General features: G+C 39.2%; 1 protein-coding gene across 1 annotated transcript; it reads left to right on the top strand.

Moving 5' to 3' along the window:
- Positions 1-836: 836 nt before the first annotated feature.
- On the top strand, positions 837-16,507 carry sri (sorcin). Its single transcript, XM_012856054.3, has 8 exons — positions 837-1,123; positions 3,073-3,126; positions 3,258-3,327; positions 4,980-5,023; positions 6,837-6,984; positions 7,159-7,272; positions 8,352-8,410; positions 16,152-16,507. The coding sequence occupies exons 1-8, from the start codon at positions 1,076-1,078 to the stop codon at positions 16,176-16,178; spliced, it is 564 nt and encodes a 187-aa protein (XP_012711508.2). The 5' UTR covers positions 837-1,075; the 3' UTR covers positions 16,179-16,507.
- Positions 16,508-16,786: the final 279 nt, after the last annotated feature.

Below are 16,786 nucleotides of genomic sequence, written 5' to 3'. Positions count from 1 at the left end.
AATGCACATTTTAAATTAAGTTTTTCTTTGCAAACATGTACATTAGAGAACTAAATAAAATTGAGGTAGGTATTAAACTTTTATTTAAAATTTTGTCGGTGTGAAGTAAAAACCTTTTTGATAAAGAAATCTTGATCTGGGTAATAGCACTCTTATCTGTGTGGCCCTGTGCGTAAAACGCTTGTTAAGCCGTTCAAAGATCAAAGATCAGGGTGGTGAGGCAGATCAACTGCCATGCCGTTTATGGAAGACAGTTGACCAAATTAAAAATAAAAGCAGAAATATATAAATAACTTAAAATGTACAAATTATTACAAAAAGAGAAATTTTATTTTTTGATTCTTCTTTGTTTAAAATATACCATTTATTTACTTTACTACTTTACCAAATTTTATAATTCAATTGAGCTTCACATTTCCCCCTCTTTTTATTTCCAACAAATTAATAACATAAGCATCAGATTTTAATTTTACTGTTTTTTTTTTCATTGTATGTCAAAGAAATGTGCAAGTTTTCTGTCGACTGAAGCCTACAGAAGAATATTATTCAATAGGAAAACCCCTAATCCTGCAACCTACTAATTTTATTTCAGGTGTTACACGTGTCCTACATTTACACTTATTTTCTTAATAACCACCGGATATCTATGTTTTTATTACTATCTTTCCTCTTTCTTTCTTTTCTATAAACTCTATGCCATATATTCTAAATTCCCTCAAGAGTAATTTCTTCCTGGTCCAGTGAAACTTCCTGTAGAACACTTCTGTTATGTGGAAGTAGGGCTGATAGGCTAATATCCAATCACGTGAATCATCTCCTCCAATCAGAACGTAGCTTAGTGACACAGGCAGGATATTGGATATTTAACAGCCACCCGAGTGTTTTCTCCTCTTCATACTCTGTCAAATTAGTTCTCTCACAGATCCGGCTCTGTTCTCCAGGTTTAATTATATTTCTAGCTGTTTTTTGTAACTCAGTGTTGTCAGTGGGTCTTTTTTTGCATCGGTTGTTTGACAAACAACAACCTTCGTGTAAAAGTCTTTCATTTGTTGAGGTATCTTTGCGCTCCAGACAAATGGCCTATCCAGGATACGGTGCCCCAGCCGGAGGATTCCCAGGAATGGTGAGGAAAAGCTTAATATTTAAGCGAATTAAGGTTGAAAATTGTCATATTCAGGCGTCAGTCCCGAATCGGACATCTGGCTGAAACAGTGCGGAAGTGACAGCTTAGAAACAGATTCAGGGGGAAAAAGAAAGGAAAAAGTGTTTTATAAATCCCACAAGCTGCCAGCTTTTTATTTTAACAGTGTCATGTTACACAATTAGTTATATGATAATGTAATTTAAACATGAAAAGGAGCTCGGATTCAAGATAAAAAAAAAAGAAGAAAAAAAGTCTGTTAAATCAAAAGTAGATTACTCTCTGGGTAAAATGTCACATTGAACAGAAAATAGTTTGAAAAAAGGGAGAAATTGACAACTTAACTGACATTTTGGACTAATATCTGAATTTGAGAGGTTTTTAATTAATTTTTAATGTTAAATTGTAATAATGAGTCACAGTTATCTCCCATCTTGTTAAATCTTTCATGAAACTTGAAAGCGAAATAAAGAAAACCCGTCTGAGACTGTCAAGTTGTGGAGCAGATGTAATTTATTTATGTATTTTTTGTAAATAAAGTGACTAAGCAAAGCTGATTTTGTTTCAATGCAGGAAATCCATTTGGATAAATACTACCTGCCTTCTTATCAGCTGAAACTGATATTCTAACAGATTTACCCGTCTTAATCTTTGGCCTTTAACCTCCTCCTGAATGGTTGACTTGTGATTTTACTATAGTGCCATTAAAGTGATCTTTCAATGTGAGGTACAGTAGAGTAACTTTATAACATGAATCAATCAACCAACCAGCAGGATAACAAAACAGTCATAGATCTTAAGTTTAAAATAAAATGTATCCATATAAATCTGTTGATAGCTTTTAACTTTTACCTAACTTTTACCCAAAGCAAAAAAAAAAACAAACAAAAAACCTTTCCGTATCAAAAGTTGATCATACATTTCTGGCCACATAATTGGCAGCTGTTGACGTCTGATTTCCATTTCTAAGGGCAATAATTCGAGAAATAATTTTGTAAACTTAAATTTAAAAAAATAGCTGCAGCCTTTTTCACAGTGTAAGTATTTTTAAATCCTACAGGAAATTAAGCGATTACAATATTTTCCCTGTTTCTGCATCAAAACTTATGTGCCTGATGTTGGCTAATGCATAAACAGACAATACATTTTTTTTATGGATGTAACAAACATGTTAGCAAAAAAATGGGATTTATCAGTGTTTGATCTACAGATCAACGATAACTTGAGTTTTTAACTTTGGTGTTACCAACTCTAACTTTAGCTGTTCTTCCATTTTGACGCAAATATTTAACGCTAACACACATAAGGACCTAATAAAACCAAAAATACACAATGTAAGGTTCCTACAGTGGAGAGATGTTGAATTTGGTTGCAGTGTCCGTCCGAATCAATGAGCCGTAGCGTAAAAGCTGACATGAAGGTGTTTTAAGCAATTAAATCAAAGGAAAATTTGCTGATTTCTATCACCGGCCAGTAACAAGGATATCTGTATAATAATACAGGTCTCAAACAAACAATATATGCATATACTGTTTGTTTGAGACCTTTTTAGAGAAGAATATACTTGCTGGTTTATTGACTACTTAAAGCGAAAATAAAGAACAGGATGGGTGTTTTACTCTAAGACTTTAATCTTAACATCTATTCTAACGAGACGGTTAAGAATGTCAACTTTAACACATCACGGCTGTATTAAAAAACAAAAATATTTTCAGAAGATTTTACAGCTATTTTATAAAGAAAAATCCTGATCCATCTTGGAATTGCTTTCTAATTGAAATAATTATGGCTCCCTGCTGCAGCTCTCATGGGGATTTGGTTTGAAATGATGTTCAACACTTACTGGCAGAGGCTTTCCGGAGTTAAGGATCAAATTACTCAGCAATTATACACTAACATTAAAACACCATGTTTTCTATTTTTTTTTCTAGCCCCCTCAGCAACAAGATCCCCTGTATGGATACTTTTCACAAGTGGCTGGCCAGGTGAGACGAGGAGTGACTCTGACTTGATAACTGCAGGATGCTGCTGATGCTTCTGTGACGTTCTGCTCTAACCGATCCTCTCTGACTCTGCCGTGTATCGTTCTCCTTTCTTTTTCATGAAACCTCATCAGGACGGACAGATCTCTGCAGACGAGCTGCAGCGCTGCCTCACGCAGTCCGGCATCTCTGGATCCTACCAACGTAAGAGGAAAACATTTCAGTAAATGTATCGACTCAAGCGACAGAGTGGAAATTCACGGATGTGATTTATAGCTTTTGACTCTCCGTAACCTGGAGAGTCAAAACCTTTTAATATGACCCTATTTACAGAGGCTAAACTGTGGGGCGACTGTGGTGCAGAGGTTAGGGAGTTCGTCCTGCGATCGTAGCTTGGTGACAGGTTCCATCCTGGGTCCCCTCCTCTTCAATATCTACATGCTCCCTCTTGCTCAGATAATAAAAAAATAACAACATCAGCTACCATAACTATGCAGACGACACACAGCTCTACATCACCATGTCACCAGGTGACTATGGACCAGTTCAAGCACTGAGTAAATGCCTAGAAGAAATCAATACGTGGATGTGCCAACATTTTCTTCAGTTGAATAAAATCAAAACAGAAGTAATAACATTTGGACCAATAGAGGAGAGATCAAAAGTTAGCACACAGCTCCAGCTGCTTCAGCTAAAAACCACCAATCAGGCCCGAAACCTGGGTGTAGTGATGGACTCAGACCTGAACCTCCAAAAGCATCTAAAGACAGTTACAAGGTCGGCTTTCTATCACCTGAAGAACATTTCCAGGATTAAAGGACTGATGTCTCAGCAGGATCTGGAGAAACTAATCCATGCGTTTATTTTTAGTAGAATTGATTACTGCAACAGTGTTTTCACAGGTCTGCCTAAAAAGTGGATCAGAACCCTGCAGCTGATCCAGAACGCTGCTGCCCGCGTCCTCACTAAGACTAAGAAAGTAGAGCACATAACCCCAGTTCTAAAGTCCTTACACTGGCTCCCTGTATCTCAGAGAATAGACTTTAAAATACTTCTGTTAGTCTATAAATTCCTGAATGACTTAGCACCTAAATACATTACAGACTCGTTATCAGTGCATCAACCCTCCAGACCACTAAGGTCTTCTGGCTCCAGCCTGCTCTGCATACCTAGAACCAGAACCAAACACAGAGAAGCAGCATTTAGTTCCTATGCTCCACTGATCTGGAACAAACTTCCAGAAAACTGTAAAAGTGCTGAAAGCCTGAGTTCCTTTAAATCTAGATTAAAAACACATTTGTTTAACATTGCCTTTGAATGTTCAAGTTAAAATGTTTTACTGTTTTCAAATGTTCTTTTTTGTTTCTACACTAACCCTACTTGCTTTTATTCTGTTTTATTTTCCTATATTTTAATCATGTAAAGCACTTTGCATTGTCTCTGTACTGAATTGTGCTATATAAATAAATTTGCCTTGCCTTGCCTTGCGATCGGTGTGGCTACTAGCGTAGCTCACCACCATCAGCGTGTGAATGACTGATTGTGGTGTCGCTTTGGGGTTGTTGGACCAGTTAAAGCTCTATACAAGTACAAGACATTTATATTTAAAGTCTGAATTTGATCACTTGTGACGCTTTTGGCACTTTTGCTGGCATTAATTTCTGTTTCGGATCAAATGTAAACCATTCCAGTTTTGGATCGAGCTTTTCTGTCCAAATAAAAACAAGAGAAACCCATAATTTAATTGTTTCAAGCCTTTTTTTATGCCTTGTATCCATAAACAGTAGTTGGAAAGTAGTTTCTCTCCCAAATGGGCCTGAATAATTCCTAATGTTGGTGTTTATTATTCTTCACAGCTTTCAGCCTGGAGACATGCAGACTGATGATCAACATGCTGGATGTATCCTTCACGCAGTACTGAAACACCCTCCGTTGGAGAAAAATAGTCCCATAACATCTATTTTCAGCTCTCCAGAAATTAATTGGGAGTTATTCTATAACGACATTGAGTAAATGCTTTGTTTTGGTCACTTTTGAATCTGGCACTTTAATTTTCAGGATGCCAGAAAAATATTGTTACCTGGACTGAATGGTAAAAACGCGGTGTTACTTTTATTTTATTATCAAATGGATACAAGCTGCTAAATATGTAAGTTATTAGTTGGAAAAGCCAGCCAAGCCATATTTTTATAAAGCATTTTAAAAGTAGTGGGCACTGACCAAAGTTCTGAACAAAAAGACTGAAGGAATAAAGCATAATTTCAAACTTATAAAAATTATTAAAAGTAGGAATACGAACCAATTAAGAGTAACAACAAGTAATTATAACAAAGCCTGGAAGAAAATAAAAATTAATTTATACCCTGTCAAAAAGCCAAAGAGAAGAGGTGGGTCTTGAGAGCTGGATTAAAAATACCTGTTGAAGAGGTTTTTCTAATTATCGGCAGCATTTGCTCCATGATTTGAGCCGCAATGGCAAAAACTCGACTCGAAGGCGTCTTAAAATGAACTCTAAAATAGACAAACAGCCAGAGTAGAGAGGATAAAACGGGACTAATGTGCTCCAGTTAAAAGCTGTGCAGCAGCATGGGGCTAAAACTAAAGGATGACTTTCTGACTCCAAGGTCTAAAGAATTACATTAATCCAGCCGAGTTTTAGCAAATGCAATGCAAACAGTTTATTTTTAAGTCACCTTCAGAGAACAAGCTTTTTATTTTGGCCAGTTGCCTCAGGTGGAGGAAAAAAAAGCTGGATTTAACTACGGCACTGATTGACCCATCTCATGACTGTCCTACCATCACAGGTGAACAAGACACCAAGATACTTTAACAAATCAACCCAGATGTTCCTCTAATATCCACCATCTTTAACCACCTTAGGCTGTTGGTGGTTTGTGGGGTCTTGGGTTTGTGTTGGCTGAGTGAGAGTTGGGCTTTGGAGTAAAGCAGCTTATTTGTTTTGTTGAAGGTAACAAACACTGTATGTTGAAAACTGGGACAGTTTGGTCCCTTTAGTGACAGAAAAATCTCTTTATGTGCCGATATTGAAATTCTCCATTTAAGGAAAAAGTACATTAAACAGAGAGAAACAAACTGCATTCTCTCTGGCTTCCTCTGGCTTCGTTACATGCTTTATGTCACGAAATCCACAGCCACTAAAAGCTTCCATGTAGGGAGGGGAAAGTACTAACCACATGCAAACGGCTTCAATGATTAAATAAACACCAAGAATGCAAAAGAAATGGACAAAATGGCTAATAAAACCTTTAATGTAGAATATCATACTCACATCAGAATACATATTGCATTCAATATTAAAGATATTTTTTACAAAGCTTTGGTTAAGAAAACACTTTAGCTATGTGTTTACCCAAATCTTAGGATCAGCTATAAAATGATCCATGTTTAGTTTTTTAGTCAGGATTTCTACATTTGAAATTAACAGTTATGCCAGTGGAATTGTGATAAATGTGCATTTATTTACAGAAATGAGACTTTACCTTTTCTATATATATATCCGCTGGTAGTCTGAAACGTCAAAATGCATCAGTTTAACGCGTTTTTCCTTTAAAATGAGCCATGAATGAAGTTGGTGTGTTCTGTAAGGTTTCTATAGCAGAACCAACAGTGTTGTCACCCTGAAGATGTCTGATTTTTTAAAAGAATAAATAACTCTGAGTGAGTGAGAGGTCCTTGACTGAAAATTGTCTCAGAGAGACATGTCCGGGACGATGGGCTTTAACGAGTTCAAGGATCTGTGCCAGGCCCTGAACGGCTGGAAGGCCACCTTCTCATCCTTTGACCGGGACCACAGCGGGACAGTGGAGGGCCATGAACTGCAGCAGGCCATCAATACAATGGGTATGGACAAGATTAAAGACTTCCGGTGTTATTTTAGACTCATCTAAGCAACTTGTGCTGAAATGAATACCACTGTAATGTCTAAATGACGTTACTTCTGTTTGTCCATAAGTCCCTCAGCATCTCAGGTTAGATCATGGTTTCTCGTCTCTTTGGTTCTGCGTGTTTCTGCAGGCTACAATCTAAGCCCGCAGGCTTTGAACTGCATCATGAAGCGCTACAGCTCCCATGGCAAAATCCCTTTTGATGATTTTGTGAGCTGCTGTGTGAAACTCCGCGCCCTGACCGGTGAGTCCTTTGGCAGCATGTTTTATTTTCATTGCAACACCCAGAGAAGTTTTGCCTGCAAAGCGCAGTTGAGGGTAAAGCATGGGCTGGTATGACATCTATACAGAAGGACCAAGTAAAATAATTTTGTGTGCATCAAATGATCTGAGTTTCTGCTGCTGCTGCTAAAATATATTACAAAGATATGAAAGCAGGTATAGAGCAGAAAAATGGGCGTATGTTCATGTTTACACTCATAGGATGTATCAGGTTGGATGTGTGTGGTACATCCCACCCCAGACCCCCGATCCTGTATGCATTTTTACTGGCATGGAGTTGTAGCAGAGGAAATTAAGCTGAGATCTCTGTGAACCATTTGTAGTCATATATTATCTTCAATAGTGCAGACAGGGTCCGAAATAAACACTCACCAGACGCCAAATGTGAGTAAATTTTCCATTTTGGTGAGTAAATTTCAGAGGGATAGCTGCCACATGGCGAGTAAATGTTTGCATTTTACTCGCCATTTGGGTAAATGCTTCTTTATGTTCCTCTGCTTTCTGCTCGTATGACAACAAACATGCACAAACATTCGCACATATGACATGAGAACTACAGCAGCTAACAGCTAGCGTTTAGCTCAGGCTAATTATATAGTGGGATAATGTGGAGATATTTAGCAGGAGTCAGTCAGAATTACTTTGACCGGTAAAAAACAAACTCCTCCCTACCACCCCCTGAAAATGTTGCCAGGATAACAGCTTTCCTGGCGAAACAGGACAGAGAAATCAATTCACATTTTCATCTTCAGTAGGTTACATTATACAGATCCCTGACCAGCAATAAGAAAATAAATCACAGCAGTCCTTAAATCACTACCCTGGCTCTGTTTTTAAAGGGTCAATTTTTAAATCTAATAGACAAAGTCCAATGTTATTTTGATCAGTTTAGTTAAATTTTAGTAATTTGTTTTTAACCAGCATGTATGGTTTTGTTTTTTTATGCAATGCTAATGTCTTTTATGTGTTCCTTGACTCAGTGTGACCCCTCCACCTGCCTTGCTTTAAGTCTTTGCACCTAACCTCCTATGTGTGTTTCAGATCAATTCAGAAGAAGGGACACGGCCCACAGTGGAAGTGCCACGTTTCAGTATGATGACGTGAGTTCATACAAAACAATGTACTTTAAGTTTCTAAAAGCCTCACGGATTGGTTGGGCATCAGATTGTCAAAGAAACTCCAGTGGTTAAAGCCTCTGCACCTAAACATTAATGATATGGAAACTGATTTGGTGCATATCTGTAATATTGCTGTAAAGGTTAGGCTAATAATATGGTAAGCTCTCTTAATGAATGAACTGAGAAAGATTTGTTTTTAATATATATATATATATTTTTTTTTAAATCTAAATTTGCTCATGAGGCAGGTTTTAATTTTGGAAAGGAAACACGTTTTCCACCATTGGGTCACCAGTTGAGGATATTTTACGGTTAAAATCATTGTCTGGTTCAGTTGTTTTCACTCAAACCCTGTTTTATGAAATGTTTATTTCAGGATCGGGAGAGATCGGCAAACACAAATAAGGACTCAAACACTGTTTCTGTTAGAATATAAGGCAAACATTTATTATTCCCCACAGAACACAGCAACACAAAACAGCAAGCACTTCGCACACGCAAAGTAGCAAGCACTTAAAGCCTGGCAAGCTTTCAAACAGGTGTGTTGTTCGATCTCTTACCATGGTTAGGACTGGGAAGTTGGTCAGTCCGGTTAGAGAGCAATCCACGCGGCCGGGCGTCCATACAACCCACGGCTGACTTCAACGACTGAGGGCGGTCCCCTCCTTTTTATACCAATAAACAAAGTATCAGATGGGATCGAGAGTGGCCACTTCTCCCTCCCATCTGAGCTGTTCGTCCCGTTTCCAAAACAAAAAACGTTCCCAGCATCTCAGCAGTGTGTGAAGCAAAATAATATTGCAAACTCAGATAATAGCGCAAATATAAGCAAAATAAGGAATACAGAATCAGTCTTTCCCACAACACATTGTCATAGGTTCCCACCACAAGTTAAAACAAGTTATAACAAAATAACACATGTGGTTCTTAGTTTTATGTGAGCAACATAACAGGCACGAGCATGTATGTTGCTCTTAGTTTAAAACTAACCAGTTTTTCCCAAAATACATAGTCAAAGAACAAAAATAACTCTTTAATATATCATTCCACCCCTTGGTCTTTGACAAAACCTAATTTTGGAAAAACCATCCCCAAGGTCTATTTTCATCAGCAAAGTTATCCTTTCCGTCCCACACCACTTTTTGATTATAATCTTCAAACATTACATGAGGTTAACACTATAATAACAATGATAAGCAAAAGCAAAGGAGGTACTACGTAGTTTCGAGCAGTAACAGACATTCCATTAAAAATGTCCCACCAATGATGTGCAGATTATTGGTCCATTAACTTAGCCGCATGCAAAACCTGTCCTTGGGCCATAAATGTAGACACCTTTAAGCTGGAAATGTTCGACCTGTGTGATTCAATTAAGCGATTTAGTTCCGTAGAGTGATTCAATGCGCATTTGAACCGATCCAGGGAGATAGTGAAATTGGTTAATTGATAGGTCACGTTATTCCAACTTCAGATGTATACATCAAAACACCCAACGAAAGGCACCTGAGGTAATTGAGGATGACTCTTTATTGTTTCTCTAGCTGGTTCATGAGTCCAATCACATAACACCTCGTCTCCGGTTAAACATGGGTTAAGATGTCCTTGTTGTAGCATACATATCAGCCCTTTATCAGCAGTCTCGCATAGATCCAGGTCATAGGTGTAGTTTGTCTGTGGGCCAAACCAATCACCATCCAGTTTCAAAAACCAATACCCCTGTACAGTCACTACGGGCAATATATAATAATGACAGACAGTAGTACTATCGGTAACATCATATTGTGTCCAATGTCCTTCACACATAGTAGCATTACAATAGGTCTTCTGTGGTTCTAGTTGTAACCAACTTTTACTACTAATGTTCCATAGTTGTCTCGATTCGTGGAAATCTCCGATAATAACCACACGCTTAAACCGTTCTTGTTGTATGTGAGCGTGCATCATTTGTACGTTACATACCGTCCAGTTCAAAGCTGCAGAAATGTTCGTTAACACTTCTGCTGTCGTGTTCCACATTTTTAAATGCCAGTTCAGTTCTTTAAGGAAGTTTTATGCAGTTTCCTCCTGTGATGTTACAACAGTAGGCATCCATATTCCAATCTGATGAACAGCTCTTGATGCATGCTGTCCAGTGATTAATAACATAGTTCTTGTTATGTTATTGTCAAAAAGCGTTGGAAACACTTAACACAGTACCTGTTCCACCAAGCAAAGTGTCCCACCATGCACGTTTCGTCCTAGTGCATGTTGGCAGAGGAGGAAAAAAAACAAAAAAACTTTCCAGTGAACTTTATTTGTTATCGTCGATTGTGCCATTTGTTGACAAGTGTGTGCAGCAGGTGCAATTTGAGTGTGTGTCTTCTTACACGCTCGTTCTGTAGGTGATTCATATTGGCACAAACCTCTCCTTGAATCCACTTTAACGTTGCATCCCTTGAAGACTACTGGTATGCTTCTTACACGCCACCGAGAGCATGTGTAGTCATCCTGGATTCCGTTGCGCATGCTGTCTCCACATTACAGTTGATACGGCTGAACCACTTCGTTCAGAATCCGGCCTGGTGCTTCTGCCCAACAGAGGTGTGCCAGCAGGACCATGGCAGCGAGGACACGGAGGATGATGGCCCCAAATCCTGCACCAGCCCTGTGGTGCCTCCCTCTGTTTGGGATGTCCGCCATCGCGCTTGTCCCTCGGGTCGTCCAATCAGCAGATCCCACGGAAACATGGATCTGAAATCAAAATTATTATTGCTATAAGACAAAAGAATTTGATTAGTTTTCTCTTACGTAACATTTATCCATTTTTCCTCCCCTGAGTAAAATACTGACACTGTTGCATCATTCCCTTGTGAAATGATTTCAGCTGGTCTAGGTGGACCATTTTTTTGTCTCACCCAAACTTTGGCTTCTGGTTTATCTGTTGAGCCAAACCCCCCTGTTCCTCTTACACCGATGTTAGTGGGGGCAGCCACCTCTTGAACCTGTGTCATTTCACAGGGTTTCATTAGCAGTTGTGCTAGTTTTTCTTCTTTCTCAATTACCAGGGATTTTCTCCTTGATAATGCCCATCAATTACTTCAGCTTGTATTGTCATTAACAGACATAAAAACTTCAATCTGTCCTCCCACTGATATCCATGCTGAATGATTTTCACGAATATCCTGATTAAATGCTCCCTCCATGCTGAACACTTTTACTTGTTTCTCGACGGTTAACTCAAAACTCCAGTAATTTTCCACCGTAAGTCTCTTACACTATGGAACTATTCTCAGCTTCCTAATACACATGAATCTACAGTACACACATGGATTTACACACAGTCTCATTTACACACACACTCCGCGGATTCAAGCACACTCCTTTACTCATTCACACACAATGAACCGACAAGATATGAAAAAGACAACATAGACAGCTTGCGCGCAGAGTCTTCTGCTGACACTTTTTTCCTACGTAACTTGTTTCATCCTTGTGTGACCTCAGGTACCGGACCACAAAGAAAGGTTGTAAAGATTAACAGAGGCACAGGTTCCAAGTGAATATGGTTTATTAGTTTTACATGACAATGGTACCAATTAACATGTTTTACTGTGCAGGGAAGAATAACCACCTCAAACGTAGGAGCCTATGCTGGCCTGGAATCCTGATAATAGAGAGGAATACTTAAAAACCAATTAAACTAGACCATTTGGAGGAGAACTACTAAAGAAAAACAAAATACACCTCGGTGTCTCCCAACAGAAACACACTCATGCCACAAACCCTGATGCATACAACACAAAAGAAAAGAACTCTCCTCCCACTAGTCCCCTCAATCTGATCTGAATAAAACCAGCATAGGACCCAGGGAAAGCATAGGACCTCAGGTGAGATAAAACCAGCCCGGGGAGCTAAACAATAAAAACCCTCCCCTGCATTTGGTTAAAACTAGGAATAAATAGCTAAAATTGGGTCTAAGCAGTGATTAAAACAGTAAATAAAAACACAACTAAAACAGTAGCAGGCCAACCTGCACACAAAGGAAGTAGCATTAGACCAGCACCTTAAACATCCAGGTAATAAGAGACTGCTTTCTTGTACCTCTAAGGTGGAACCCAGTCTACGGCAGTCTTTGCGTCTCTCTATCACCATATTTCCTAAAATGATGAAAACAAAAGGGCTCAACCAAATGATCCTTCAGCAACCTCACTCTGTAGTAAAAACATACCTTTTGCCAGAATCCTTGCCTCAGATCTGATCTTCTCAGAAATCTACCCCCCTTTAAATGGAACAGCTGATTACCTGCCTCAAGTACCAGCTGTGCACTGTCAAGCATCCTCCATATATGGACATGTTATGCCATAAGCTGGTTGAATATACTTATTATTATTATTATTAATTATAATTTGGTATTATAATTTAAATAATAAATCATTCAACTCAAAATTCCGCTATAACAAATATAGTTCAAATGGTGGTGATGTTAGCTATAAGCTTATAAGTATTTATACCACTAATGCATTAGTTAATTTGCTGTTATGAACTCATTTATGCTGGAATAAATGATCAGGTCGGACTGTTAACCGACGAGGTTTATCCAGCAGGCTGTGAGAACCCCAATGTAACTGCAATTAGAGTTTAAATCCTTATTCCTTATCACCATCCAATGATATTGTCTCTGTATTAATATCAGATGTTAACTCCAAAGGAGGTTAGCTCTGAATTCTGAATACCCAGGCAACTGTGAATTGAATTGAACACAAAACAATGTCTATTCCGCAGTCGTTGGTTTTATTGAACCAAAAGCAATTCCCTGTTACAGTAATTCTCTGATTCAACAACTTTGGAATTCTTACTCACTACTAAACTAAAACATGCAAAATATATATGTGGAAACAAAGAACAAAACAAAAATAAACAATGGATTAAAATGAGCGGTTAGCAGATCTTAACTTAACTCACAGTTGTTTAACACCGCCCTCGAAACACCGGCATTTGACGTATCAGCATTGACAGACAGAACAGCTTCGGGAATCTCACTGGACGCTTTGATGTCTTACCAAAAGCTAGTTCAGCTAAGCTACCTACAGTTCAGATACACGTCACCCTCCCAAGATGGCTGCTACGATGACGTATGAGGGGAGGTCCTAATGACGTAACCACGCTTACGCTGATGGGATAATGCCTCGCTTCGACAGGGCGCAGCTAACTGGGAGTTTAAACAAACCCGCGAATCGAGCTCGGACAAAGAGATTAACTGATAAGGAGAAGCGAAAAGAGGGGGGGGGGGAAAGCAGGGAAGAAGATGGAAAAGAAACTGACACAGTGACCCACGGCGGGGTTATTGATGAATCACAAATCAAAACAGCAAAAATCAATTGTAAAATGCATGCACATACAAAGAAAATGTTCAGCAAAATAATTCCAACTTCGTCGTGGAATAAAAGCATTAACCAACACCTACAAAGTTCGAACGCCTGCCCAGGCACTTCTAAACACCCTGTTGGTGAGACAGAAATGAAAGGGGAAAAACCCCGTTACTTTGAGGTGCCTCGGGGCTGGTCCGGAGCGCTCCGAGTAGTGCGGCTTTCTGGACGCGTCTTGACGAGCGCAGTTGTCCGCAGGCTGCAGCGGGACGGGGAAAAAGCTCCTTCGTTTCTTCCTCCGGGTTCACAGTCGCTTTGTTGGCCAGACAAAGCGGGGTCCTCTTCGATCACTGGGAGATACGGCGTCTCTCAGTCTTTTGATCAGAGGGAATTAAAAAAGTACTTATTTAAGTCGACCTCCTGTTATGCAAAGCAGGGAATAACCGTTGCGTCGAAAAATCTCGGTCCAGCGAGAAACTCGAACACGTGGCGTGGGATTGCCCCAACGGAATCAGCTGTGTGTGTCTTCTCGGGTTGGCTAAAAGCCAGGGAAGAAGGAAGATTGTCATGTGATCGGGTTTTATAGCCATCACCATAGCAACCTTATCTTGATCGGCGGCCATTTTGCCGTGTTGCATGATGGGAGTTGGTGGTCATTTTGACCACATGAGTTGGTGGCCATTTTGACCACATTGCATCATGGGTAACGCAGTCCGTTACGTCCCGAATTGATGCCGTTTTTTGTCACGTCTGAACTGGCACAACAGACAGGAGGAAGGGTGTGCAGCACCATGCTTCAGGGCCATAGTGCCCCGGCTACAATCGTTACCACAGACACCCTAGCTACAGCTTTCCTGCAACACTAGTTATCTGTTCCAGCTGGTGACTCAACATTTTCAGATGCTGTCGACACAGCGACTCAGCAGATTTCAGCTCTATTCTTTTAACTGCTGAGTTTTTAATTGTTGGCCGGCTTCTGTTTCTATGCAGTGACACAGATCAAACGCCACTACAATCCGGCCGCCGGAACCTTTTTTTGTTTTTTGCACTTCAATTTTCTGCAACATTGCCAATAAGTCTTTTGGATGCTCCGCTGTCTACGGAGCATCCCACGGTCCCGGTTTTCTTCACTATCGCGCAAACACAGCGCTATCTCTGCAAGATGAAAGGGTTCCCATCTCGGTACTACCTTCACTTCCATATTTATATATTGCAGTCTCTCCTCCGATCCTGCCGACGACGCCAAAATGTTTTATGAAATGTTTATTTCAGGATCGGGAGAGATCGGCAAACACAAATAAGGACTCAAACACTGTTTCTGTTAGAATATAAGGCAAACATTTATTATTCCCCACAGAACACAGCAACACAAAACAGCAAGCACTTCGCACACGCAAAGTAGCAAAAACTTAAAGCCTGGCAAGCTTTCAAACAGGCGTGTTGTTCCATCTCTTACCATGGTTAGGACTGGGAAGTCGGTCAGTCCGGTTAGAGAGCAATCCACGTGGCCGGGCGTCCATACAACCCACGGCTGACTTCAACGACTGAGGGCGGTCCCCTCCTTTTTATACCAATAAACAAAGTATCAGATGGGAGCGAGAGTGGCCACTTCTCCCTCCCATCTGAGCTGTCCGTCCCGTTTCCACAACAAAAAACGTTCCCAGCATCTCAGCAGTGTGTGAAGCAAAAACTCTGATAATAGCGCAAATATAAGCAAAATAAGGAATACAGAATCAGCCTTTCCCACAACACATTGTCATAGGTTCCCACCACAAGTTAAAACAAGTTATAACAAAATAACACATGTGGTTCTTAGTTTTATGTGAGCAACATAACAGGCACGAGCATGTATGTTGCTCTTAGTTTAAAACTAACCAGTTTTTCCCAAAATACATAGTCAAAGAACAAAATAAACTCTTTAATATATCAAACCCTCATTGATCCCAAGCTTTTTCCTCTGCAGTTTTAACTTTTAAAGATTAGCATGTTTTTTTTTATTTAGCATTTCAAATTTAAAAACAAGTTTCCTGTAAAGAATCTCATTTTGTCTCCATCTGGTTTATATATATATAGAGAGAAATTGGCATTATGTTCTCTGCCTCCACCTTTTTTATTTATTTATTGTGGTTTCCACTTAGATCAAAGAGCAATATATAGGTATTTAACCATTTTCTGCTTCTCAGTTCAACCATATGATGCTGGGCTTTAGCTGGTTGGGTGATTGCAGAATATTGTTGAAACCTGATTTGTTTTTCTTTAATACTTTGTTTTTTTTAGCCTTTTGTTTTAATGTTAAAACTATTGTCAGATGATTGATGGTTGCATATTAACTCTGGTCATATCTCTCTCTCTCTCTCTCTCTCTCTCTCTCTCTCTAGTTCATCCAGGTCACTATGAGCGTCTGAAAAGGACAAATCCTTCCTCTGAGGAACTTCAAACCACTTCTCATTTTTATAACATCCTTTACTGTTTTTTTTTTTACTTTTATCTATTTTGTATAAAACCAGGGTCCAAATGTCTTGGTTCATTCCACTGGAAGCACGTTTAAGCCATTCTTGCTCTTCTTCTATGATAAGAGGAATGTTTTAACACCTTAATAGCATTTAGTACTTGTTTACTCGGGTATTGGCTATTATCGCTCTTCTGCTATCACTATAGTCACTTTCGCTTGTTTCTACTAAATCATGTTAACCCTTGCAAAACATTTATGAAATAAAAAAAAATCTGTTAATTCTGTTGAATTCTGTCTTTTGTTTTCTAACCAATGTGATTTTATGAGTGAACTTTTGCTGTATGATGCAGGGGAAGAAGACGTGATTGTCTCTTATACAGTTCAGAGTGACAGATGTGATCAAATCAAGCTTTTATTCAACCATTTTAAATGTGCTGAAGTTCAAACTGAGTGCCGGAAATGTTCAAAAGAGGGACACTTAATTTCCTCCACTTCAAATTCTTTTCAGTGTTTAACATGAAAAGAGAAAAATGCATTTGCATGCTTCTTTTTTAATGAACC

This window comes from Fundulus heteroclitus, chromosome 3 (assembly GCF_011125445.2).
Source record: "Fundulus heteroclitus isolate FHET01 chromosome 3, MU-UCD_Fhet_4.1, whole genome shotgun sequence".
In the NCBI taxonomy this organism is placed as follows: Eukaryota; Metazoa; Chordata; class Actinopteri; order Cyprinodontiformes; family Fundulidae; genus Fundulus; species Fundulus heteroclitus.
The sequence above is the reverse complement of the archived record's forward strand: the minus strand, read 5'-3'. Positions and strand labels throughout refer to the sequence as shown.

Bases quoted from the DNA above. Each gene is read 5' to 3' on its own strand.
- sri (XM_012856054.3), top strand. From the start codon at position 1,076: ATGGCCTATCCAGGATACGGTGCCCCAGCCGGAGGATTCCCAGGAATG. The intron at 1,124-3,072 runs GTGAGGAAAAGC...TTTTTTTTCTAG, and splicing joins CCGGAGGATTCCCAGGAATG to CCCCCTCAGCAACAAGATCC. The intron at 3,127-3,257 runs GTGAGACGAGGA...AAACCTCATCAG, and splicing joins TTTCACAAGTGGCTGGCCAG to GACGGACAGATCTCTGCAGA.